Genomic DNA, 24,694 nt, shown 5'->3' with positions numbered 1-24,694 from the left:
GAAATTTTATATACATTCGCAAATCCTTCTTAATTGCTTATGTTTTATATATTTCATTATATACACTCATGGCCATTTTATTAGGTGTACCAGCTGATTAGTGCAAATAGCCAATTATGTGGCTGCAGCTCAAAGCAGCACGCAGGCACTCATGGGAATTTTCTGAGGGCAGAACAAAAAAATATATATATGTGTATAAAACTTTATGACCACACTTATGGAGCATGTGTTAGTGTGAAGCAAGCAATGCGGTTCTCATAGCTGACATCTTTAATGCAGTAGAAATGGGCATGGATGAAGTCCTAAATGACTTTGACAAGGGCTAAATCATTATGGTCAGATGACTGGGTCAGAACATCTTGGAAAAGGCAAGTCAGCTATAGTGAGTAGGCTAAGGGTACGGGATGGCAAGGACTCTTAGATGTGGGGTGTGACCAAAAGCTGTCACGTGTGGCACAAACCAAGAGAAGGGCTACTTTGGCATAAATGGAAGATAATTTTGATGATCATCATAGATGATGATTGTCATGACATGCGGGCCATCAAGTCCTGCTGCATCAATCAAACCAGTTTCTTTACTGCCTCCGAACTCATTAAGATGCTATTTTTCTTTCTGATCTTTCCAGTTCATGGCTCCTCCCTCTCTCTCGTGTCAAGCACCTCTTCAATCTACTCCACGGTGAGTTTCCATGTGGTATGATTATCCTATGTCGTTTCAACTAGAAAATGACGCGAATTGCCAGTTTAATAGAGTACCAGAATCTCATGGACTTTTTAGGCCTTTTGCATTGCCTGGTTCTATATGCAGCACACAGGGGCCTCGAAGACCTGTTTATTGCTGGAAAAAACTGTATTAAACTTGTCAAGACTTGAGGTGAACTGAATAATGAATCACAGTCCAATAAATGCACGTTCTAGTGTGTTCTATTTTATTGAATGTTTTGGCAGTTCTAGCGCTCAGAGAAAATCCAGAAAAGGAGTAATTGAATGCATTTGGCAAGGCTGCCTACCGTCGCTTAGCTTTTCATAACAGCTAGTTATTATCCCGATTGAACGATGCTATGCCGACTGGTTCCAGCACCCCAAAGACGTGGCCCATTGGCTCCGCCCACATGAACATGAGCCGGCGAAATGACTGTTACCCTAACTGACTTCACACTGCAGTCATCAGTTGTTCTCAGAGCGAGTTTTGGGCTGCGTAGGTGACTAAGATTGCTCTGTCAGGTCTGCTGAATGTTAGCGCTGCTTTAGAGCCTGAAGCAGGCTGTGGTGGGGGTGGAAATGATGGCTGCCGTCTCCGTTACAGGCGCATTCAAGCCCTGGGAAGCCACGGTAGGGCAGCTTTGCTTTGGAGATTGAGATTTAATCAGTGTGGCTACATGTAGCCTTTGGGTTTTTTTTGTAATTATTTATGCTTTGGAGTGACTTTGGAGTTATTTAGCTGCAGAGTCGAAATAATTCAGTACATTTGATGAGCTTATAAAAGTACTTGAAGTCTAGTTATCAATGAAAAATGATTTACCTACTTATATTTATCAGGAGGTTATTCATAATTAATATTTAGTTTAATTATCAGAAGTGTTTATGATTATCTCAGATTGGGCTAGAAACTGTCTAATATGGAAAATGTTGATACAGAATGACACAGAAATGTGCAGTGACAGGCATGACGCGGATGTGTTGTGTAGCGTTTGTGTGTTAGTGTAGCGAAAGCTGCTCTGTGGGTTTTTGTGCCGTCTTGGCATGTTTCCCGATGTTTGACGAGCCCAATCACAGTCACACCTGCATCCTAAGCTATTGTTAATAGTGGTGGGGGGGGCTGGCTTGGTGGCACCTTAGAGAGCATCTTTTTGCCCCCCCCCCCTTCTCACGCCACGTGAGCTGAATGGAATAAACCAAGGAAGGTGGCGGGGGCCTGTAATGAGCACCCCCCGTGTTTGGATTTGGGGCTCCTGGGGCCGGTTTGACAGCTGCTTCGAAAACTGATCATTTTCATATAATATTCATTTTTATTTTGCAAGCTGTAAAGTGTCATTGTTACCAAAACAGACAAAACTGTTTTAATAATAATTCCTGTATTTTTAAAACTCTGTCCTGCTGAAAAATGACATAGCGTGTAATCCATGCGATGAGTACGAATGTGTCCAGGGGGTTTGTCATCTGAGCCGTATGGGGGAGGTGTATCATAACGGGTGGGTGGGGGGGCATATTTGACTGACTGGCATTTCAAAAGCCACTCAGCTGGTTTTGTGTGAGTCTTTCTTTTTCTTCTAAGTTTTATTGTTCAGCCAGGGACCGTATAATAAGAGAGAACGCTGTAAATCTCACCCCTCTACCACAAGCAGATATGGAATCAGCAGATCCACTAATTATGCTGTGTTGTATCCTGTACCTATTAATTTAGAGGAAATATTGCACCCGGGGCGTTAGTTTAGTACTAAGTTACAGTTTTCCTGGGCTGCTCTACTTTGTGTGCATCTGTAGCCTGGGGTTGAAATGGAATATGCTATGTCTGTGTGTGCAGTTCCTGGAGCGCGCTCCTACATGTGTTGTCCATTTCACATCTTTTTCCACCTGTGTCTCTTGTTTTTGCAGCCTGAAGAGAAGTCACAGTCAGAGGTAAGTCTGTTTAGCCATTTCATATAACCTTGTTCATCTGAAACTTGGCTTTTTTCCCCTTGCTTTGTTCCAGGGTTGCCTGTTTGGCCACATGGGCTCACCTCTCATAGCTGTGTGTCATACAGATAGCATGTCAGTGGGTGTGGATGTTTACTAAATGTGCGTGTCTCTCACTGTCAGATCCGCAAGCTCCGGAGGGAGCTGGACGCTTCCCAAGAAAAGGTGTCTGCCCTAACAACTCAGCTGAGTGCAAATGTAAGTAACAAAAGCCATTTAGTAATTACGTGGATCCAGTGCTGCACAATATATCATTTCAGCATCGTCATGGCAATGCACTGTACGGCACATGCACAGTGCAATGTCAAGTAAGGTAAATAAAATCAAACACATCGTGCTACAACTTTTTTATGCTTAATACAAAAAGAAAACGCGTGAAATCACCACCAGTAATAGATAATAAGTTCCATTTGGCTGTGGTTTGTTTTAGGTGAATTTTGAATTCCTGTTTTACTTTATAAAAATGGCTAATTGTCCAGTATTATGCAGCCATAAATGCAACTGCAAGTGACAACGCATGGTCAGTGCCTTACACATGCATGAGAGCTGCTGCACGTCACACATGTTGCCAGATCAGCCAAAACTCTCAGACACAGAATAATGTCTGTCTTCGTGTCTGTAGTGCCTGTCAGTGTACTGGGTGTAGTGTTTGTTCTGGGATGATTTGTTTCTGACTGGATGATGAATTATAGGGTAGATTTTATCAAAACCCAAGGAACACTCAGCAGTGCCAGAAAAGTTCAATTAATCTTTACCTTGTAATGATACCTGTCAATAAAATGTTTCCTTTTAATGAGCATCTAAGTGTCCATCTCAGCCGGTGTAGCAGGTGGTGTAAGTAGCGGCTGTGCTGAGAGAAACAGGCTGAAAGTCGCTCCCCTTACAGGCCATCCTCTCCATGAGACCCAGTGCTTGCTGCATGCGTCACTGACACACATGATGGTACATTGCAGAACCCAGGCTTACCTGTCACCAGATCCGTTACTGCGGTACTGTGCTCCTTTGAACTCAGAGTTAAACGTTCCGCAGTGAGCATTATCAGTCCTCTACGGTTTTCCGATTATTCAGAACTGGCCAGTTCATCTCCTGGCTTATGCATGAATCAAAAATCAGCCCCTTTCATGTAGCCAATCTGCAGTTACATGTTTTGAATTGATAATTGTGGTATTTCAGAGTCAGTTGATATATGACCCCTGTTTATAGCTGCATGTTTGTAAAGCGCCTTAGCTCAGCGCTTTAATGCTTCTGACACGGCAAGCAGCTGGATGCCTGAAAGGTCTCTATTTCCCCATCTCTCTGGGCCATTTCACTGTGACTCACCTAGATTACTGAAGCATAAAGGTGAATCAGAGAGCCCCCCCCCCCCCCCCCGCACACCGTGTAGCACTTCTCCTACGCTTCTGTCTCAACACATCGGACATGTGTCAGCATCTGTCAGCTCCCTGCAGTGATCCCTTAACTTATTTCCCAATGGTGCTTCTGTCTGGGCCTGGCCTCACTCACCACTCCAGCTCTGATTCATCAGCACACCTCCAAACACACACCTTGGGTGTGCTTTTTTAAAAGCATGTGGTTTCTTCCACATATGTTCCAGTAATGGATTTATGTTTATATATATATAATATATATATATATATATATATATATATATATATATATACTGTGTATAAATATATACTGAATATGTGTACAAGATACCAGCTAAGATATCTTTATTGACATTTGGGTCATCCTGTAGAAACCGCTGTAAAATTGTACAACCTAAAGAAAATTTAAGGGACAAAAATGATAAAATAAATAAATGGCAAATAGGAACTACAATTCACAGTGTGGACGTATAGGAGGAATATTGTGCATGAATTATTGCATGTAAGATAAATTATTGCACCTGAGAAAGGCAACAGTTGAGAGTCCAGGATGTTAATATTGACGTGTATTGTCTCATCATCGAGGGTCTCTCTATCGCTTCAGTAAGGTGGATGTTCTCTTCTCCAGGAGAGGCTCTCTGTGTCTCAGCTGCACCATATAGTCTCAGATTTTCTATGTGATACTAGTTTCCGTGTGACGGCAGAAGACTGCTGCTCTGAAGCCTTTGTAGGCTTATGGAGGCCAAGCCCAAACAGGCAGCTATCACAGAATCCCACCCTTGTTTCATGGGTGATTTGGCAGGTCTGGCTGCTAACCGACACCTGTCCAGGTGCTGGTACCATTATTAGCTTTATCCACAGGTTCAAAGGGAAACTAAGAACAGCAGAAAACAGCATAGGTGTTTTGCCACTTTCCGATTAAGCAGAGCATGCAGACCGAAGTATGAAAGCATTTGTGTGGGCCTGTGTTCCCTGGAACACACACTTTCTCAGTACTCTAGCGGCTAGGATACAGCTGTTATGCAAACTCCTTCATGCAGCATGCTTACAACCACATGGCATTGAAGACACTCATTTGGGCAGGCAGGCTAACAGTGAATTGGGGTTTGTGTGCAGGCTCACCTGGTGGCAGCATTCGAGCAGAGCCTGGCAAACATGACCATCCGGCTCCAGAGCCTCACCATGACAGCAGAGCAGAAGGTAAGGGGAGAGATCCCAGCAAAATCTATAATCCAGTTGCTTCACTGCTCATTATGATCAGGTCACATCCATGTTGCCAGTTATTTAACAGAAGGTGACACTGTGTGGGACACTTCAGCAAAGGGGCTTATCTGGGCCTGAAATCTCATGCTTTTTGGCAGGACTCTGAGCTAAATGAGCTGAGGAAGACCATCGAGTTCCTGAAGAAGCAGAATGCTGCTGCGCAGGCCGCCATTAACGGCGTCATAAACACTCCTGAGCTGAGCGGTAAAGGTGAGCGTGCAGCAGCTCTATGCACCGATCATTAAGCACAGTCATTAATTAATGCACATCTGAGTGTCATCAAGTTTTACCTTTAGTTTGGTCGACTACCTCTTCAAAAGCTACACCCCTTCATGCCACTGAAATTATTGGATTTTGGCCGGATGTGGTTTGCAACTGGGCATTCTGGGTACTGTTTGGGTTTCAGTCATTCTGATCACTTTTTTAGCCTGATGATTGGAGTGTAAGTACGTAATTCTGGATGCAGCTCGTTATCTCTTTTAGAATGGAGCACTGCGAGATGCTAATTTCTATGCTAAAACCGAGGAAACCAACAAACAAAGAAATGTATTAAAAGTGCTGCTACTTTTCTTATAACTTCAATAATTGCAACAAAAAGAGTTTTGTGTTGGTTATTAAGCTTTCTTCTACGTACTCCTGTCAGCATGTGTCTCCTGTATATCTTTTTAACAAACAAGTAAGAGGGAAGTTGTAAAGCTGATATGATGCCTTCCTGCTTGGGCTGGGCTTTGAGTCGTGACAGTCAAGTCATAGGAGCTCATTGCACAGGTTCAGGACAAAATTGTTGGGAAGAGCTGCAATTATGTCATTGTGTAAACGGAGATATGAATGTCAGATGTTTCACCTAATATGAAACATAGAAATGATAAGCATGTATAATGTGTGCTCCCTTCACAGCCTCTGGTAACGGTACGCCGCACCCGGATCTGCGCATACGCAGGCAGCACTCATCGGACAGCGTTTCCAGCATCAACAGCGCCACCAGCCACTCCAGTGTGGGCAGCAATGTGGACCCAGACGCTAAGAACAAGAAGAAAAAAAAGAATTGGGTGAGTCCAAGCCGCCTTCCCCGCCCCCCCTGTTCAGGTCTCACTTCATAGTTCTAACCAGGTCATTTTGTCCTTGAATCTGTTGCCTATTCCGTACCATCTCTCATTTACCTCACTGAGCTGTTCAGTGTCTAAGTTGTCTCTGTTTATCATTTACCAGTGGCCCTCAAGACACAGCCCTTGAAATTACTCTTTTTTTAACAAAGAGAGATTTTATGTGAGATGCTACCATTTTGGACTTTCATCTTCATGTTTCTGATCAGTTGCCTTCTTCAGGAATAGAATAGTGATACTTCATTCATGAGTAAATTGGGTTTTCACCTGTCTCGCTCTCCATGGGACACACAGACACATAAGTCTTGGGGTCAGAACCCTGGTTTAGCCTGCATCCATCACCCCTCGAGCAACTGGGGTTAAGGTCCCAATGGTGGCATCACTCTCCCAAACACAGGATTTGACCCGGTAAGCTAATGATTATGCAACAGTGTGTCTCACTGTAGCACCGAGTGTTACCAGTCCCTGTATCGACTGTGGTTTTTAGTAGCAGAGTTTTTTGGTCCTGCACTGGAGTGGCAAAACATTAACTGTGTACAGTATAATCTTACATTGAGAAGGGAATAACATTCTTGCCGATCTCTTTAAGCAACACAAATCACAAAGGTATTTGAGGTTTTGTTTAGCTTCAGTCTTGTGACATCAGACCCATGGCTTGAATTTAATTGATCATAACCACTAAGGGTTTCCTTTCTTATATTGTGGTGTACGTACAGATCAGGGACCGATCATAGTTCATGGTTAAAGACCTCTTTAGTTGTTTGGAATCTCTGCGCTCCTATGGTACTGTCTGATGAGGATAGCTGTTTCTGTAGCTGCCTAATCATAATGCTTGAGCAAAGTGCAAACCGACTGGAGGACCAGAAGACCCAGTGCAGATATCCCCCAGTTCCCATTCAGCTCTGTGCCAATCATTTATGCTGTAGTGCATAGTTGTACCATATTAGAATTCTGACGTTGTGATCATTTATGACATTATGCTTCATTCTAATGGGCTCTAACGTCCCCAGGATTCTGACCTTTGTTTCTCCTGGAGCTCATTGCAGGGATCTTAGTGGATGAGTCAGTTTGTGACTGAGCTCAGGTGGTTTTTCCTCTCATTGTCAGTGAGATGCCTGTGTGTTCTGTTGTTCAGACCTAGATTCCTGGCTTTAGCTGTGTATTAGAGAGGCTAAGAACCACTTTGTGATGGCCTTAAGGTTTGGCTTTGCATAAGGGTGTTAACTGATTTGTGGATTTGTGTTTTGAATTAACTGTTTGCACCATTACTGCTTACTGTAGCTGAGAACTTGGGGCTCTAGCTTGGGCCAGAGTAAGTTTTGGTTCTCTGGATTCTTCTAAATTAAACTTTTTCGAGAAGTTTTCACATGCAGAAAAGGTCTTGATGTGTAATTCAGCCTTTTTTAAATGATTTAGAGTCAGACACCTGCATGTAAACGACCTGGCCATGTCTCAGACTCAATCTGTGTTGTGTTTTGTGTCTTTTTGTTTCTTTTCTCTTCTTCTGTGCTTTCGCTTCATGTGGCAGGTGTATGAGGTAAGATGTCTGTTATCACAAACCACTTAACCCAACTAACAATGCATTTTAGGTTACTAACCTTACTACGTTCTTCCTAGAAAGACTTTTCTTTTGGTCCTGTACACTGTGTGACTCCATCTGTTGTAAATATCAGTGTTTTTCAGTTCTTATTTGATAAATAACTCCACTGATTTATGTTGTGAACTTTGTTGGAACATATTTCCTTAGTCGTCAGACTTTTAGTTGTGAGCTGAGAATTTAAGCATAGTAATAAAATGAAAAGCAGTGCCCAGAAGGTAATCATTGAATATTAATAATAATGCATTGATGGTGATTTCAAGCTTACAATTTTAAGCTTACCTACTGTTCAAAATATGAGTGAAACCCTGAGACCATAATATTTAAATTTCGGAACAAGTGGTTTTCGCTTTTCCTTTTCCTGCCTTGTGTCAGATGTTTATTTGATAATCCCGGCTTTGTTAAAGCAGAAGGCCTGCTGTGTGGTGGCCTGCATTCTCATGCCATTCCATCATCTCTTTGCTGCAGCTGCGGAGCTCCTTCAAGCAGGCCTTCAGCAAGAAATCACCCAAGTCCGCGTCCTCGCACTCTGACATCGAGGAGATGACAGACTCGTCCCTGCCCTCCTCCCCAAAACTCCCCCACAATGGCTCTGCCACCTCCACACCTGCGCTAAGGAACTCCCACTCCAACTCTCTGTACGTGGCCCCTGCTTTGCTGACCCTCTTATGGATAATATGGATGTTTGACTGATTTTGTGCCACATGTGACACACTTTCTATCCACCCCTGCTGTATACTGCAGCATCTCAGAGTGCACGGACAGCGAGGCTGAGACAGTCATGCAGCTACGCAGTGAGCTGCGAGACAAGGAGATGAAGCTGACTGATATCCGGCTGGAGGCCCTTAGCTCCGCCCACCAGCTGGACCAGCTGCGAGAGGCTATGAACCGCATGCAGGTGGGATGGGGGGCTGGTACTCAAACCCCAGACAGACGCAGCACCTGTCTCACACAGTATGGCCACATTTAGCGAGACCCTGAATCTGGACCTTGTTCTAAAGTTAGAGCATCTGATTGGCTGACCAGAATGTTGATTTTTTTTCTCTTCCCTCTAGTGCGAGATTGAAAAGCTGAAAGCTGAGAACGACCGTCTGAAATCAGAGAATCAGGGCAGCTGCAGCCGGGCGCCGTCGCAAGTGTCCATCTCCTCCTCGATGCACCCCCCTGTGGCACTGTCCCAGCACAGCCTCAACCTGACCGAGTCCACCAGCCTTGGTGTGTGTCCATCTGTGTGCTTGTATGCAAGTAGCCACTTTCTTTATGTTAGATTCTCACCTCCCCCTGGGTAACACATGGTGTCTTCCTAGACATGCTGTTAGATGACAATGGTGATGGCAGTACACGCAAAGAGGGTCGCCATGTCAAGATCATGGTCAGCCTGGAAGAAGATGTTAAGTGGAAGGAGGTGAGGTGTTCTGAAACTGAACCCTGAAATTGGCATTTTGATGCATGGCCGCCATTTTGGTTCTTAGCGTGTCAAGCTTGTATGCTAATTTGTTGTTGATGCCATCTAGGAATGTCGACCTCGTCAGTTCCTGATTGGCTGTATTGGAGTTAGCGGCAAAACCAAGTGGGATGTCTTGGATGGGGTGGTCAGACGTCTCTTCAAGGTAACGGCAGAAACAGATTCTCGTGGCAGAAACCATGACCCAGACATGTAATGTGAATGGGTTTTCAGCGGTCTGACATCTGCCCAACTTTCTCCAGGAGTATATCATCCATGTGGATCCTGTGAGTCAATTAGGCCTGAACTCAGACAGCGTGGCTGGATACGGCATTGGGGACGTCCGGCGCACAAGTGGGGCAGAAACTCCTGAGCTGCTGCCCTGCGGGTATCTTGTGGGGGAGAATGATACCATCTCCGTGTTTCTCAAAGGTGCTGCACCAGTGTTCTCCACTCTGAATTCCTCACACCATCATGTAGCTTTGCCATTTCTCTGAATGCTGTTCCGCCATGTCTACAGGACGTATCCCACCTCCTTTATAATAATGCAGCATTTCTTATACCATGAGAACAACAGCATGAACAGAGATTTGAAGTACCTGGCAAAACAATTTGAATTTAATACCCCATTCCTGTGATTCTTATTTTAATTTGAAATTGCGTTTTTGGTAATAATTCTTTTTTTTTTTTAGCTGAAATGAGTCTACATTCATGTATTATTTTAAGAAATATTCTATATCTACACGTTTATTTATAGAAGTGTAGTTTTCAGTCTAAGGAGCCTTTTTCAGTGAACACGGATGGCGCTGTGCTTTTGTGCCGGACCCTGCACACACTCATTAGACAGATGTCGGGAAGGTACATGCGAGATAGGCAGGCAGAATGGCAATGATTGGTGACTGTTTTTATGTAATGTGTGTGTCAGGACAAGGAGGCAGACAAACTGGTGCTATAATAGAGAGCAGGCGAGCCTTAAGTGTCTATCTCCACTACAGAAATGATAAGGACAATATTTAAAGCATAATATTAATGATGATGATGTTAGAAATATTGTTCAAGAATCGTGAGAGAAAATTGCGATTCACGTTTTACTGTGCAGTCATACTGCCAAGGCAGTCATATTCTCCATTTTCTTCCATGGACTTCCTATTGGCTGAGCAAACAATACATCAGATCACAGTACATAAAAGCTCAAAAATGTGAACTTGGGCACGTGAGTTCCCTGCGCCATGCACTGAGCTTGTGCTTCTCTTGGCACGGTGAAAAGCTCCTACAGCAATGTTTAAGCTGTAGAAAACAATGGGTTTCAGTGTGCAGGAGAATTTTTACCGCAATTGGCGAGAAAGGGCCTTAAGGAGGCCAGTCTCATGACATCATGTTGCAACTGCGAGCAAACATTTCTCTACATGTTCTCATTGTGAGTTTCCTCACGCACACCTAAGTGGCATTTTGCCACTGACACGTAACCTGGGGGGCTGACTGCTTAGAGGCGAAATGATTTATCTTTGCCATTCAGTCTGATCACCAGAAAGCTGCATTTCCCGGCCATTTCTCCAAAAATTAAATGCCCCTGTTTCGAAAATTATTTTTACAAAGTTAATAAGAGCATCAATTGAGCATTTCAGCAGCCTTTTCTTTGTCTGATATTGTGCTCTCTTGCCCCCCCTGCAGGAGTGGAGGTCCACAGTCAAGACAGCCTGGTGTTTGAGACGCTCATTCCCAAACCAATGCTGCAGCGATATGTGTCCCTGCTGCAGGAGCACAGGCGCATCATCCTCTCTGGTCCCAGTGGAACTGGCAAGACCTTTCTGGCCAACCAGCTGGCTGAGTACATGGTGCTGCAGGACGGCCACAAGCTGCTCGATGGCATCATCGCCACCTTCAATGTGGACCATAAGTCTAGCAAGGTACGGATACTTCTCTGCTAGTTTGTACGCCCATTAGGAAGGTGCGGTGCTGACTATAGGAGTGGATTGCTTATTCACTCCTGTATACATCTCCCGCATATGCCATACCTTCCTGTAAAATATGGGCCGCTTTCAGAAATTCTCACTCATTTGCTTGTGTGAAAAGCCTGAAGAGTATCTAATGTTCATAGAGTGTTGGGTGGAACTGTAGTTTATCCCAAATCACAAACCACTATTTATATGCATCAGTAACAATTATCTAGTCCGTCTGAATATGTCCAAGTTGTTTTCTAGCAGTATAATTAATGCATATGAATGATATATTTATATATATGCTTGGTCATTTTCTGTCTAATACTTGTGCACTACTTCACATATAACTACAGAGGTCTAATCCAAAATTGTGTTTATATCTGACTTGCCTGGCCTTATGACCAACCTAGGAACTGCGACAGTACCTGTCCAATCTCGCTGATCAGTGCAGCAGCGATAGCCATGCAGTAGACATGCCCCTGGTCGTGATTCTGGACAACCTGCATCATGTCAGTTCCCTGGGGGAAATATTCAATGGCCTGCTCAACTGCAAGTACCATCGATGGTAAAGACCCTCTGCCTCCACTCTGTACAATCATTCGTTTGAGAAAGAAAGGAACCTGAATTATAGGCTATTCACAAATGCATCCCTTCCTGTCATTTAATAGCATTGCTTGCTCTTAGCTTGTGGCTCTTAACACCATCCTGTTTAAATTTTTGTCTTCAGCCCTTATATAATTGGCACAATGAACCAAGCAACTTCTTCCACTCCAAATCTACAGCTTCACCACAACTTCAGGTAATTTATTGTATCTCATTGGTTCATTAGATATCTAATTAACCAGTATTACCCACAAATTGTTTGGAAGGATGTGGGGACCTACCATTTAGTAATTGCTTCAAAGACATCTTTTATTTATATATAGATGTGTTTTATGTAATCCATTAAAACACTGATCTTGGTCATTAAGGATGTGTCTTGAGAATAATTCTCCAAAGGAATTACTCATAATGTTATAATAAGTTACTCATAAGAAGGAGTAATTTTATCGTATCTCTGTGTATGTATATATAGAACATTTATTTATCATTTTAATTAGAATTAATTTAATATGGTCATACTATGATGGTAATTAAACTTGTGTTTTACATATTTGTCCACTAGAGGGCATTATTTGTTTTTCTGCTTAGCTCCATCTCAAAACTCTGTAGTACTTGGTGTAGAGAGTCTGAAGTTGGGTTTTCTGCACATGTCTCAGGTGGGTGCTGTGTGCTAATCACATGGAACCAGTAAAGGGTTTCCTGGGCCGGTTCCTGCGGCGGAAGCTGATTGAGACAGAAATCAGCAGCCGCACGCGAAACATGGAGCTGGTCAAGATTATTGATTGGATCCCTCGTGTCTGGCAGCACCTCAACCGCTTTCTAGAGGCTCACAGTTCTTCTGATGTCACCATTGGTGAGAAAAATAGATATGCAGTAATTTGAATGCAGTTTTCACTGTACTGGATCTTACAGTTGTATGGTAAAAGGGCAACCTGGGGTAACCCAGCCAAATGGGTAATGGACACCAGTTCTCTATCTGTCAGAAATTCTATTATCGGCAGCAATTCGTCATGGCAATATTGTTGGCAGTGTTGTATTAAATTAAACGCTCTATAATTTTTATTCTTAGGAAGACATATATTTTTGGAATTGGCGGCCCATCCTGGGTTATTCCCATGCAATTTTTATCAAACCACCAGGTCCTAAATCTGGACCCAAGGCGATAAGTATGAATCAGTGTGACTGTGGTGTCTTAACTGTGGCCAGTCTGTCAGTGGTAGAATGAGCTTCCCCTGGATGCCCAAACAGCTGAGTCATTGGGCGCAAACGACGACTACAAACCTACAAACCTCTTTTGGAAGTACTTAGAACTTTTATACTGAGACATATCCCCTTATAAAAAATGCTTTTTTAAAATAAATGCTTTCTTAGAGTGATAATATTCTTAGCCGGGTTCAATTTAACCAGTATCAGAATGTATTCATGGAGGAGACTTCTAAGCACTTATATAAGTCGGTCTGGCTATGGGTGTCTGCCACATGCTGTAAATCAATGTAAATGTACAGTTGTACTCTGTAAATATAAAGGGTATACTGATATCTTTACTATTCTTCACCAGTATTAAATAGCACTTCAGAATGTTAAGGGCTATGCTTAAACATGGTTTACCCTCTGAATTCTTTAACTGATTGTTTTCAGGACCACGGCTCTTCCTGTCTTGTCCCATTGATGTTGATGGGTCTAGGGTGTGGTTCACAGACCTGTGGAACTATTCCATCATCCCTTACATGCTGGAAGCTGTGCGGGAAGGCCTACAGGTAATGAATGTGGAACCTGATTTAGTCCTTGTTGTTATTAATGGCTGACACTAGTGGTTTGTGCATCCAGCAATATAGTTTTTCTTAGATATGTAATGTTTGATATGTGATTTAACTTAATACTGTAATGTACACATGCATAGTAATAGATGTAGGAACATGTACTTTCTAGTTTTCAATGTCTGGTCTTTTTAGTGCTATGAATGTCTCTACCGGTGGCATAACAGAAAACCAAGCTGCTTTTCAGAAGAAACGTCTTTATAGGCATTAATGACCATCTGTCATGTTAACATCCTAGACTCATCATCAGCCCTGTCAGTCGTATAGTAGTCACGAACATATGATAAGGCACAAAAGTACAAAATAGTGCATTGATATACTATTGTGATCAGCCTGGATGGCACAACATGAGTGGTAATAAATGATTAATCAACATCCTTCTGACCTATCAGATTTGGGAGTTTAGCAGCACCCAAGTAATTAGGTCATAATGACCATAAGTATAATTATTGTCATTTCTTTATGAATACTGCTGAGCACATAAAATTTTGATACTTCTTCCCTGTGTGGAAATTGCGTGGATTTGGCATGTCCCATCTTGCTCCCCATGAGACACATAGGCATATACAGGTGAGAGCAGGTCTTGGGGTCAGTTGGCATGTCCCATCTTGCTCCCCATGAGACACATAGGCATATACAGGTGAGAGCAGGTCTTGGGGTCAGTTGGCATGTCCCATCTTGCTCCCCATGAGACACATAGACATATACAGGTGAGAGCAGGTCTTGGGGTCAGTTGGCATGTCCCATCTTGCTCCCCATGAGACACATAGGCATATACAGGTGAGAGCAGGTCTTGGGGTCAGTTGGCATGTCCCATCTTGCTCCCCACGAGACACATAGACATATACAGGTGAGAGCAGGTCTTGGGGTCAGTTGGCATGTCCCATCTTGCTCCCCATGAGACACATAGACATATACAGGTGAGAGCAGGTCTTGGGGTCAGTTGACATGTCCCATCTTGCTCCCCATGAGACACATAGACATATACAGGTGAGAGCAGGTCTTGGGGTCAGTTGACATGTCCCATCTTGCTCCCCATGAAACACATAGACATATACAGGTGAGAGCAGGTCTTGGGGTCAGTTAGCATGTCCCATCTTGCTCTTCATGAGACACATAGACATATACAGGTGAGAGCAGGTCTTGGGGTCAGTTGACATGTCCCATCTTGCTCCCCATGAGACACATAGACATATACAGGTGAGAGCAGGTCTTGGGGTCAGTTGACATGTCCCATCTTGCTCCCCATGAGACACATAGACATATACAGGTGAGAGCAGGTCTTGGGGTCAGTTGACATGTCCTATCTTGCTCCCCATGAGACACATAGACATATACAGGTGAGAGCAGGTCTTGGGGTCAATGTACAGGCTCAGCCAATGTCAAGTGGCCCTGGAGTAATAGAGTCTAAGTAACAGCATTCTACCGGCTACTGCATATCAATCACAGAGCCACCGCCTTAATGAACATACAGTAATGTATTATGTGTTAGTCCTGCTTGTGATTGCATTTTAAGAGGTCAGTTTGGTTGTTCATCTGGTGCCTTTCGCGATCTCACAGTTGTATGGAAGAAGGTCACCCTGGGAAGACCCAGCCAAGTGGGTCATGGACAGCTACCCTTGGGCCGCTAGCCCCCAGCAACACGAGTGGCCCCCGCTGCTCCAGCTGCGGCCTGAAGACGTGGGCTTCGACGGCTACTCCGTCTCACGGGAAGGCCACAGCAAGCAGATCCCCCCAAGCGATGCGGAGGGTGACCCTCTGGTGAATGAATAGCCGCTCGTGTCCCAGTCAGGCTTCTGGTTATGCCGTCAGTGTAACTGTGCGTTTCACTCAAAAACAGCCCCTTCTCAGCCAGTGTAACCCCTGTTTCAGTTGGTGTGTACAGAGGAGATTTGACAGGTTGTCCTTATTTCTGCCAGAGTGAGAAGCCTTATATGGATATTTAGCCAATGAACTTCATTAATGATATTTAAGAGTACAGTTAGGTTTGTGCTTGTCTTGGAGTAGAGTTCCCCCTCACATCAGTAAACGGTAAACAAACTTTGAACAGTAATCATTTTCGTTAACTTAGACCTATGGTCTGTGATGGGCTGCCCCCCCCCCCGTCCATGGATGGATGGATGGATGGATGGATGGATGGTGCTAACCATTATCCTCATTTCCCTTCACCAGATGAACATGCTGATGCGACTCCAAGAAGCTGCTAACTGCTCCAGCCCTCAGAGCTACGACAGCGACTCAAACAGCAACAGTCACCACGATGACATCCTGGACTCTTCATTGGAATCAACGCTGTGAATCGATCAGTAGTTTTAAGCACAAGGAAAAATTACTCCTAATTACCAGCAACCAGAGCAAGCTGCTCTCAGAGACTGACAAAGAAATACAGTGGGTGCAGGTAACCCCTGAGAGAAAAAATAATTTCATTTTTAACAACAGAAACAAAAAAAAGGGCACTGCTTTAGTTTTTAAATATTTTTGTGAAATGCTGTTCTTAGCCCCGTTATAGAATGTTAAAGGTACAAGGATCTGGCTTTCGTGGAGATCATGTCCTGCCATGGACTTTTCATCCAGCCTGAAGAACATACGCCTCCGTTTCTGTGAACCAAACAATCTTGCTGAACTCCTGCATAGATGTGTTACATATGCTCTAAACTGCAGATGGTGCTAGAAGACCGAAGTGCCGGTCTAAAGTGACCACCCTATGCTGCCCCATTCACATGGCCTTGTGCTGTACTCGTGATCTTTCTGCCTGGATGTTAACCCATCCTAGTCCAGTGTGATCACCCAGTGCCAGCAGAAGGGGTGAGCATTGGTTTCTGATCAAACATGCTGAGTCCTTAGATGTTCTGTGATTCATAGTGGATGGTGCATTATGGCTCTGTGAGGGTTGTTTACTCTCTTTTTAGGGCACAGTTGTGGAGTTCACAGAGCATGCCACAATAATGTGTGATCCCTTGGAGTCATGTAATAAGTGTGATTGGATCCCTTTCCAGGGGACTCAGGTTTTTAGCTGTGTAGGCTTATTGTTTCGGTTGCCAGGGTGCCAGACTGTGATTGAGGGCACAGGTTGGGCCATAACTCTGTTACAGGGTGAGCTTTATAGCCTTCCGCTGGCGTACCCCTTCCGCTTTGGAGCACTCACAGACACAGCAGTAAGGCGCAGCCAGCTTCTTATAGCTCGCTAGTGCGCATTGTCACAGAGGAGCAGTCGCAAGCTTTGACAAACATCTTTTTGGTGCTGAGCTGCAAAAATGATGCCTTACCTCTTTTGTAATATTTAACATGCATCGGTGTTGTTGTCTTTTTTTACTTTTAACTGCAGGGCTGTAGCGTCATGGTCGCTTGACAATTTGCAGGTGAATTTGCAGGTTCAAGGTGCTATGACAGTTTCCCCCCATCATATCAAAGGATAATGCCATGTTAATAAGAGGGCAAATGAAGGCAACTTTCTTTTGGATCCATATCATTGCTTTGATCTAGCTGCTGCAGCATATGCCCGTCGGGGTAGCTGTCAAAGCCTAAAATGGGCTTTGAACCACTGATCAGGTGAAAATGCTGCATCTTTCAAAGTCTGGGATCGGTGCTCAGACAACACCCACTTTAAGTTGTACTGTACAGATTTAATGGTTCCGAAAGACGGCTGAAGATCTGAAGGGGTTGTTCTTATACCTCACAAGCCTATACACTTTATGCCATTGTCTTACTTGTTCCACTTTTTTTGTGTTATTCTTGTAAGTGATAATGGAAATAGTATCAGTGCATGAAATGTGATGGCTGTGATGTTTGTTGCCTCATTTAGGGGAAAGACCTTCATTTTATTGCTTTGTTTCTAATCACTTATCAAGATTAAGTATCCAAAAACATTTGGATATTCTGCAAAGGGAGGGGCCGGGGCCCCGACCTTGCTTTGGAACTAATGACAGCGTGTCTAGTAGTGAACTCATTACAAAAGAATTAACATTGTGTCAATTTGCATTAAGTGTAAATGGGATCTCACCCTTGCTTTATTTCAGAGACAATGCTTTATTCCTCCTTTGAAACCCATAACACTGAGCATTTGAAAACCTACTTTTAATAGTATGACATACGACTTCATTTTTTTCCCCTCTCTCCATGCTTCTGTTCCTTTTCAGCGTTTGACCTGTTCATTTTGAGTGTTCTTAGTTACTAATTCTATGCAACATTCATTTTGAATTTTAAACGGAAGCCAAATAGTTTCCTAGTATTTGTCAGGACTGCCAAGAATTGTACAGCAACTAAATCAATATGTGAATAGATTCTCAGTTGTAATTTAATTAGAGGGTTTTTTTCTGTACATTTTGGCTCTTATAATGGATACAAGCACAAAGCTTTGGCTGGACGTTTCTTCTTATGACATTTTCCCTGCAGGAGTGTGGATGTTAATTTTATGGAAGGGCCACTCTTTGATGTAGTTGTTTTAAAGTAAGGTGATCTGTTTAGCAAGGTGTATTTTGCTATTTACATGTACAATGTAACATAGAGAAATGTAAATATTACAGTGCTACATTTTACTGAAATTTTCTAGCCGTTTTTAAACAAAACTAGAAAAGTATTTTGTGTACAGTACTCAATTCACCTAGTGTGTTCTTTCAGGTTTGTCAGAAATTGCTGTCAGATTCACACAAAATAAATATGATCATTGTAATGTTATTAAATTATTCATGATCAATAAATGAATGCTTATTTATTAGCTACTGTGGTGAAATACTTTATAGTCTTTGCACACACGTGCACATGTGTGTTTCTGGCTGCATGCATCCATGTATATGCATCCTGTTTACTTTGCCTTTCCACTGGATATAATTTTAACAAACAAAAAACTATAATTGTTCAGTCAAATAAATGCTGTTTTATAAGCGTGAGTGAAAGAAGGATGGAGTGAAATTGACTGCGTGAGCCTTGAGACTTATTAAGCTAATTTGGGCATCAGGACCCATAATCGAGTCCTATTTACCTCTGGTACTGCTCTTACTTTTTCTACATTTCAGTACTGAAATACAATGGATTTTAAAAATCCCATTATTAACCAAAAGGAATCAGTCGTTTCCATGGTAGGTTTCACATTTCAACAAAGTAATTGATTTTTTTTTTTCACATTCACAGGCAACATAGTTTAAAACCATAAAACCGATTTGCCTAAGCTGAACTTCTGTTAATTTAAAACAGTCTGATGAAAAGTGCATTGACAGGATGCATTATAAAGTGTAATATAACCCTATTGCTGCTAACAAATGGTAGGTCACAACAATGTTATATTTTTGATTTACTTATTAACATTCATATTGTTCATTTTGGTTGACTTTTTTACATTGGATATCAAAACCACAAAGTATATTTTAAACACGATGCATTCTGACCAATTTGACTAGCAGATTCAGATCCGACCTGTGTGATCATGCGCTCCAGAGAGTTACAACTCTTTGCTTTCTCTACATTTTATTTGGCGTTTGTACAAAACATGTAAAATACATACATATTAAAACTTCATACACAGAGATAATAGAAAATAATATCTTTATAATTTATACATTTAACGTCTACATTTCTTTGTTAAATCATTACATTATCTAATGTAAAAGCCATATTGTCACTCAAAATACTCTTGGTATAAAATTTCCAATACAAAAAAAATGTACAAAATTCTGTACAGTTCACAAAAGCTGTGCAAATACAGCAAGTTATTCCAAGAAGGATGCATATCCCCTAAAATAAACATTTACATATAGAATATAAGATCGTCCCAAATATACTCCATGTCAACATTCCACACATTTGCTGCGTTTCAAGTTGATTTGATGCAGGGTATGTGCTGAAAGCAGACTTGGATTCTGATATCTCTGTCTAAATTAAGGGATACATCCTCTTATTTACATTTAATTACTTGTTTCTGTATATAAGGTATTTTATTTATTTTTATATAAACATAATTTATTTATTTTAGATTATCTAGGAAACTGTGATTTCTTCATCTTCCGACTCTGAGAAGTCTGAGTGTTTACTGGATTGACATGGTGACGAGAGGTGGGATTCCACGCTGTCCGAAAGCTTGCGCACAGCGGGGGAGTGACAGAGCACTGCTCGCGGGCTCTCCCCTCCCACGGCCTCCTCCTCTTCCGAAGACTTCTTTCCAACATCGCTCAGGTCTGGGTGAGGGTTTAACTTTGTGGGTAGGGTTTGTTCCCGGCACCCCCCGGAAGACAGAAGCTCTCTCTCTTTGGAATTCCTCCATTTCATTCTTCTGTTCTGGAACCAAATTTTAACCTACGGGAAGGGACAGAATGAGTTATTACATTTTATTTTCCGAAAAAAAAACATCATTCTAAAATATACCACATATTAAACTGTATGTATTTGAATAGTTTTCTATTTATTATTATTATCATTATTATTATTATTATCATTATTATTATTATTATTATCATTATTATTATCATTATTATTATTATTATCATTATTATTATTATTATTGTATTATTATTATTATTTTTGTGTTATTATTATTGTATTATTATTATAATTTTTGTATTATTATTATTATTTAAAATCATACCTGTGAATCTTTAAGGCCAAGCTTGGCCGCCAGCTTCTTCCTGTCGGGCTTGCTGATATATTTTTGTTTCTGGAACATTTTCTCAAGGGCTTTCCTCTGCACGTCAGAGAAGACAGCCCGGCGCAACATGCCTCTCCTGGGCTTCCCTCTAGCTGCCAGAGGCCATGAAAACGTGCCTGGGATAGGCACCACTGAAGAAGACGCTACAAAAGAAATAAAGAAGTTACTTGAAAAAAAATTCTTCCTGAAATTGAGTGCATTCTACCTAGAAACAGGCAGTTTGTTTGGCGGAAATGAAGCCCAAGAGATGCTCTCCGCATTGCTTTTCAAATCTAGGTGTTGAAAAGTAATCATTCCTGTTCCAGGATCTATAAATATTGAATGCCTTTTTGTTCTTGTGTTATTAAATAGCATTCCGTTTGCGTGGAATGGCACGAAGCAACTAATTAGCACATTGCTTGGTTCCCAATAGCATTGGTATGGTAAAAAGGCAGAGTATCCTTTAAGAAAATTCCAATGAAAAATAGAGGCGCTAATGAAGCGTGAACAGTAATTGTGTAGTAATGAACTAACAGAAAAAGGCTCAGGACAGGCAGCTAAAGCCATATATTATTTTAACAAAAGAGATTTACACTTTCAAACTAAACACAACTGCATGCCAAGATCATTTGGAGAATACTGATGACTGGGGCCTATTTTTGCCCCCAAATCATTTTCATTAAATGAACACGAAAAGCTATTCATATAGCTCAAGTTGTTTTGTTGAAGTATTCATGCAGCCATGAAAAGAATCAAATTCTATTATTATTAGCCGGAATAAAAGCACGAATTAACGACTTTATAGAAGAGATTCTTCCCCACTCCATAATAGGCCTGCACAAGAGCGGGAATTTCAAATCATACTCCATATTCTTTTTTTTAAATTTCGGTGCGCCATACAAAAGCAGGCCTATGTAATCTAAAAACGCTTAACTACAATAATTAATTTCCACACAACTTAACTTTGTTTACGTCTATGTATAATATTTTAAGGGTAACATATATTTTGGTCGTGTATTTAATTCAACTTTTATCCTTATGTAAATCTGAGTGTGATTTTTATATATTCTGTGCTCCAGTTCAACAAAACGCGCACACCGCACTATGTGGTCTTGTGAGAATATCGAAACGGTGAATAGACCCTAATAGGGAATTAGTCCATGACTGGTAAATGCCTATCAGAAGCATGGTAAAGTCAACGCCGAGTCTGTGTGTGGCTGCCCGGAGGGAGCTGACCAATTGGTCATGGTGCTGAAACCATTGTTAACAATCAGTGGCTAAATGCACTTGCTCTGTGGGAAAACCGGGGCCGTGAAGAGATGCCAAGCAGTTTCGATGTGAGAAGGGGCCCGCCTCAAATTTAGAGCATGACAATTCCGGCTAATTTGTAGATTAGGGGAAACGGTGCAAAATGTCAGCAGTCACTGCTTGTGCTAAATAGGGCATCAAATTGGCGAGACTGATTCCACAATGTTGTACCGCTTCCAGCCTCTGAACCAACAGCCTGTACAACCCCACGGCTTCGCTTGAGAATGTGAAATGTGAGAAAAGCAAACAAACGAATCCTGTTCATAGTAATGGCATGAAATAATCGGATGAACCTACCTGGGAAATAGGTGGATCTAATAAATGGGGGGAATGATCCGTCAAAATATGGGAACTGGAAAGCTTTCGGGTGCACGCATTGAATAGAAGGGGCCGATGATGCTGTAATAAAAACGAAACATGCAAATAAAATTAATTGAAGTATGAGCAGAAAGATAAATGTTTTTTTCAGACATGCCTCGTTTCGTTTCCCACCCCCCAAAATGTAAACAACGCAGATACTTATTATCTTCAAAACTGTCAACTATAATGCCTAAATCAATGTAACAACCGCCCTGAAAAATAAATAAAGCTATTCAAAAAAGTACTCGGATGTTTTGCAATACAGAGAACATAGCTGATCGATTCCTGTGAAATCCACCTGTGGGCGTAAGTAACGATAAGTCAGGGTATTTCGGCCCTTTTAATTAAAACTAAACTTCAGAAAACTCGGAATAACGGATCAGATTCGTGGAATATTACCGTTTTTGGTTGACGGTGCCAGGATCGCATTAACTCCAAACTTCAGATAGTTGGGGTCGTTGTTGGGAGAAAGTGAAGTTTGCGGCGAACATGTTCCGCCTGAGAGTGCCGTGGGGCTGCCGGCGTGTTCCGACGCAGTGCTGCTCAGGGTGGCGGCGCATGTGGTCGGCGGCGAGACGCTGGGCGACGGGACGCTCCGTGACAAGTAGTTCGCCGGGCGGCTGATCCGTAGCAGGTCCTCCACTAAGAAACTTGAGTGAGAAGTGAAAGCTGAATGCAAAGACTGAGGCAGGGACAGAGCTGCTGATGGCCGAAGGAGGCTTGGATACATCGCAGGAGGCGCAATAACACTTGGAAACATCATTGCACCGTTTAGGAAAAAGAGGAAAAAAGTATTTAGAACACAATTTTTTGACTGAGAGGAGAGCTCTTCTGTTAGGATCCAAATGGAAAGACTTCCAGTACTCTTCTGGCCGATCCCTTTACATCAGGGGTTTTATAGTGAACTGCTTAGCAAAGCTCTTTCAAAACTGACAGCTTTAACAATGAGGATCAACAAAGTTCTCCGCATGAGTTTCTTTCACTCCGGCTTTTAAGGGCCCTGATTGGTGGAATGGTGCAATTTATGATTGGATTAGACTTCATAAGCAAGTAGCAGACAATGTCTGTGTAACAAAGAGGGTGTAGTCATCAATTTTGCATATTGACCGCCTCTCTGGTATTGGTTGCTGTATTGAATCCCAGTAGGTTTTTTGTTTGAACGCGGCGTACATAGGTTAATTAAAAGGCCATTTTAAAAGTTTCAAACGTCGTTTTGCCCCGTGAATAAACATTTTATTAAAGGGATCCACAAAATTTATTTGCGCCTCCCCCTCCCCCGTCATGCTCACAAAATTGGAGTATTATTGTAAAATCAGTAAGACGTTTGAAACGCAGGTAGTATGACAACACAAAATAACCATATTTGGATTTCTAATTTAAATCCCACTTAAAGTAGTTACGTGTATAATTTCTTTTTGTTGTTTTTAATACATTTTCTTTTCCCGTTTAACTGACATGAAATGAACCAAAATACACGTCCGATTTAGAGGCATTTAGTTAGACACGTTCTATTATTATTATTATTATTATTATTATTATTATTATTATTATTAATAATATTATTATTGATACTGACTGTAAAGACGACATTCTGTCGAACCGTCCGGCCTTCTGTTTCGTTCAGGCGGCTTGTTTTTATTTCAAGTTTGTTTACTACAAGACTGCGTTTCTTTAGTAATAAAGCTTCGTTTTTTTCCTTGTAATTATTGTAAGATATTCTTACCTGAGTTGAGATTGTTAACTGTTTAAGCTACATATTTAGTTTTTAAACATTTTTAATGAGCATTTTTTAATTTTAAAAATAAATACGTCTAATTGACTGGGGGATTTTAGAAAAACCGTGATACTCTTTATCGAACAGTCTAGTCTTAGTTATGGAATAATGTATTAACAGGATTTCTGGTCACAGAACGCTTTAACAGATGTGTTAAATATTATGAGTTTGAAAAGTCTCCATTCATTTTGCTGGCTCCGCTGAACATTTGCAATGAGAAGTGTGCGGCCCTGGCCGCGCGGCCCTTATCCTATTAACCATGAACTAACTGTCACCCTCAGCTGTTTTTCTCTTTCTTTTTCAAACACAAAGCTTTCAGAAAAAAAATCGTATTACCCAGTCTTATTTTCAATGGACGGTTTTTGTTCTGGCGCTTTAACCGTTGAATAAAAGTGCATCTGCGATTTATAAAACATTGATATGAAAAGACCCTTAAATCTCACATTAAACTCACATTAAAGAGCCATTGAATGTATCGCACACCGCGGCTCTCTGACTCTCTAGGTTTCTTTTTGTCAGTCTGTTTTGTAAACGCGTTGGGTTTTGTTTAAAATATATGCAGAGAAATCATGCCCACTTGGGAAATTTTCTAGAAACACTGAAATATTAAACTGCAAAACGTAAAATGCACAGATTTATGCGTTGATTTGTTCACCTGTACTGGGGAGAATCCGTATATTGTATGTGTCCATTATCGGCATCTTAATTTAGGCCAACAAGAGGGAACTTTACATATACTGGGCAGCGACATAACGTGCCATATGTAGGCCTATATAGTACAAGTACAGATCAATATTAGAAATTAAGAGTTTTTAAAATGTATAAACGC

At 41.8% G+C, this 24,694-nt stretch overlaps 2 protein-coding genes across 6 annotated transcripts in view; one reads left to right on the top strand and one right to left on the bottom strand.

Moving 5' to 3' along the window:
* Positions 1-18,524, top strand: part of LOC125723499 (neuron navigator 2-like) — a 97,975-nt gene extending 79,451 nt beyond the window's left edge. For all 5 annotated transcript variants that reach the window (XM_049000134.1, XM_049000133.1, XM_049000135.1 and 2 more), the window contains 19 exons: positions 627-679; positions 2,596-2,619; positions 2,800-2,874; positions 5,160-5,243; positions 5,405-5,516; positions 6,204-6,355; positions 8,475-8,644; positions 8,751-8,904; positions 9,062-9,221; positions 9,314-9,411; positions 9,521-9,616; positions 9,714-9,882; positions 11,122-11,357; positions 11,801-11,955; positions 12,118-12,189; positions 12,650-12,846; positions 13,632-13,750; positions 15,371-15,571; positions 15,983-18,524. In XM_049000134.1, coding sequence (XP_048856091.1) covers positions 627-679; positions 2,596-2,619; positions 2,800-2,874; positions 5,160-5,243; positions 5,405-5,516; positions 6,204-6,355; positions 8,475-8,644; positions 8,751-8,904; positions 9,062-9,221; positions 9,314-9,411; positions 9,521-9,616; positions 9,714-9,882; positions 11,122-11,357; positions 11,801-11,955; positions 12,118-12,189; positions 12,650-12,846; positions 13,632-13,750; positions 15,371-15,571; positions 15,983-16,108 — 2,453 coding nt within the window. In that variant the 3' untranslated portion in view covers positions 16,109-18,524. The remainder of the gene's footprint in view (positions 1-626; positions 680-2,595; positions 2,620-2,799; positions 2,875-5,159; positions 5,244-5,404; positions 5,517-6,203; positions 6,356-8,474; positions 8,645-8,750; positions 8,905-9,061; positions 9,222-9,313; positions 9,412-9,520; positions 9,617-9,713; positions 9,883-11,121; positions 11,358-11,800; positions 11,956-12,117; positions 12,190-12,649; positions 12,847-13,631; positions 13,751-15,370; positions 15,572-15,982) is intronic.
* A 631-nt stretch (positions 18,525-19,155) lies between these two features.
* Positions 19,156-23,714, bottom strand: LOC125723502 (homeobox protein DBX1-B-like). The gene is made up of 4 exons (XM_049000142.1): positions 22,491-23,714; positions 22,029-22,130; positions 20,385-20,587; positions 19,156-20,095 (listed from the first exon to the last, which is right to left on the bottom strand). The coding sequence occupies exons 1-4, from the start codon at positions 22,852-22,854 to the stop codon at positions 19,781-19,783; spliced, it is 984 nt and encodes a 327-aa protein (XP_048856099.1). The 5' UTR covers positions 22,855-23,714; the 3' UTR covers positions 19,156-19,780.
* Between the last annotated feature and the right edge of the window lie 980 nt (positions 23,715-24,694).

This window comes from Brienomyrus brachyistius, unplaced genomic scaffold, assembly GCF_023856365.1.
Source record: "Brienomyrus brachyistius isolate T26 unplaced genomic scaffold, BBRACH_0.4 scaffold49, whole genome shotgun sequence".
NCBI classification, from domain to species: domain Eukaryota; kingdom Metazoa; phylum Chordata; class Actinopteri; order Osteoglossiformes; family Mormyridae; genus Brienomyrus; species Brienomyrus brachyistius.
The sequence above is the reverse complement of the archived record's forward strand: the minus strand, read 5'-3'. Positions and strand labels throughout refer to the sequence as shown.

Excerpts from the sequence above, each read along its gene's own strand:
- LOC125723502 (XM_049000142.1), bottom strand. The coding sequence starts at position 22,854 with ATGATGTTTCCAAGTGTTATTGCGCCTCCTGCGATGTATCCAAGCCTC. Across the intron at positions 20,588-22,028 it reads TAGATCCACCTATTTCCCAG|CGTCTTCTTCAGTGGTGCCT; the intron begins GTAGGTTCATCC and ends TTTCTTTTGTAG. Across the intron at positions 20,096-20,384 it reads TTGGCCTTAAAGATTCACAG|GTTAAAATTTGGTTCCAGAA; the intron begins GTATGATTTTAA and ends CCCTTCCCGTAG.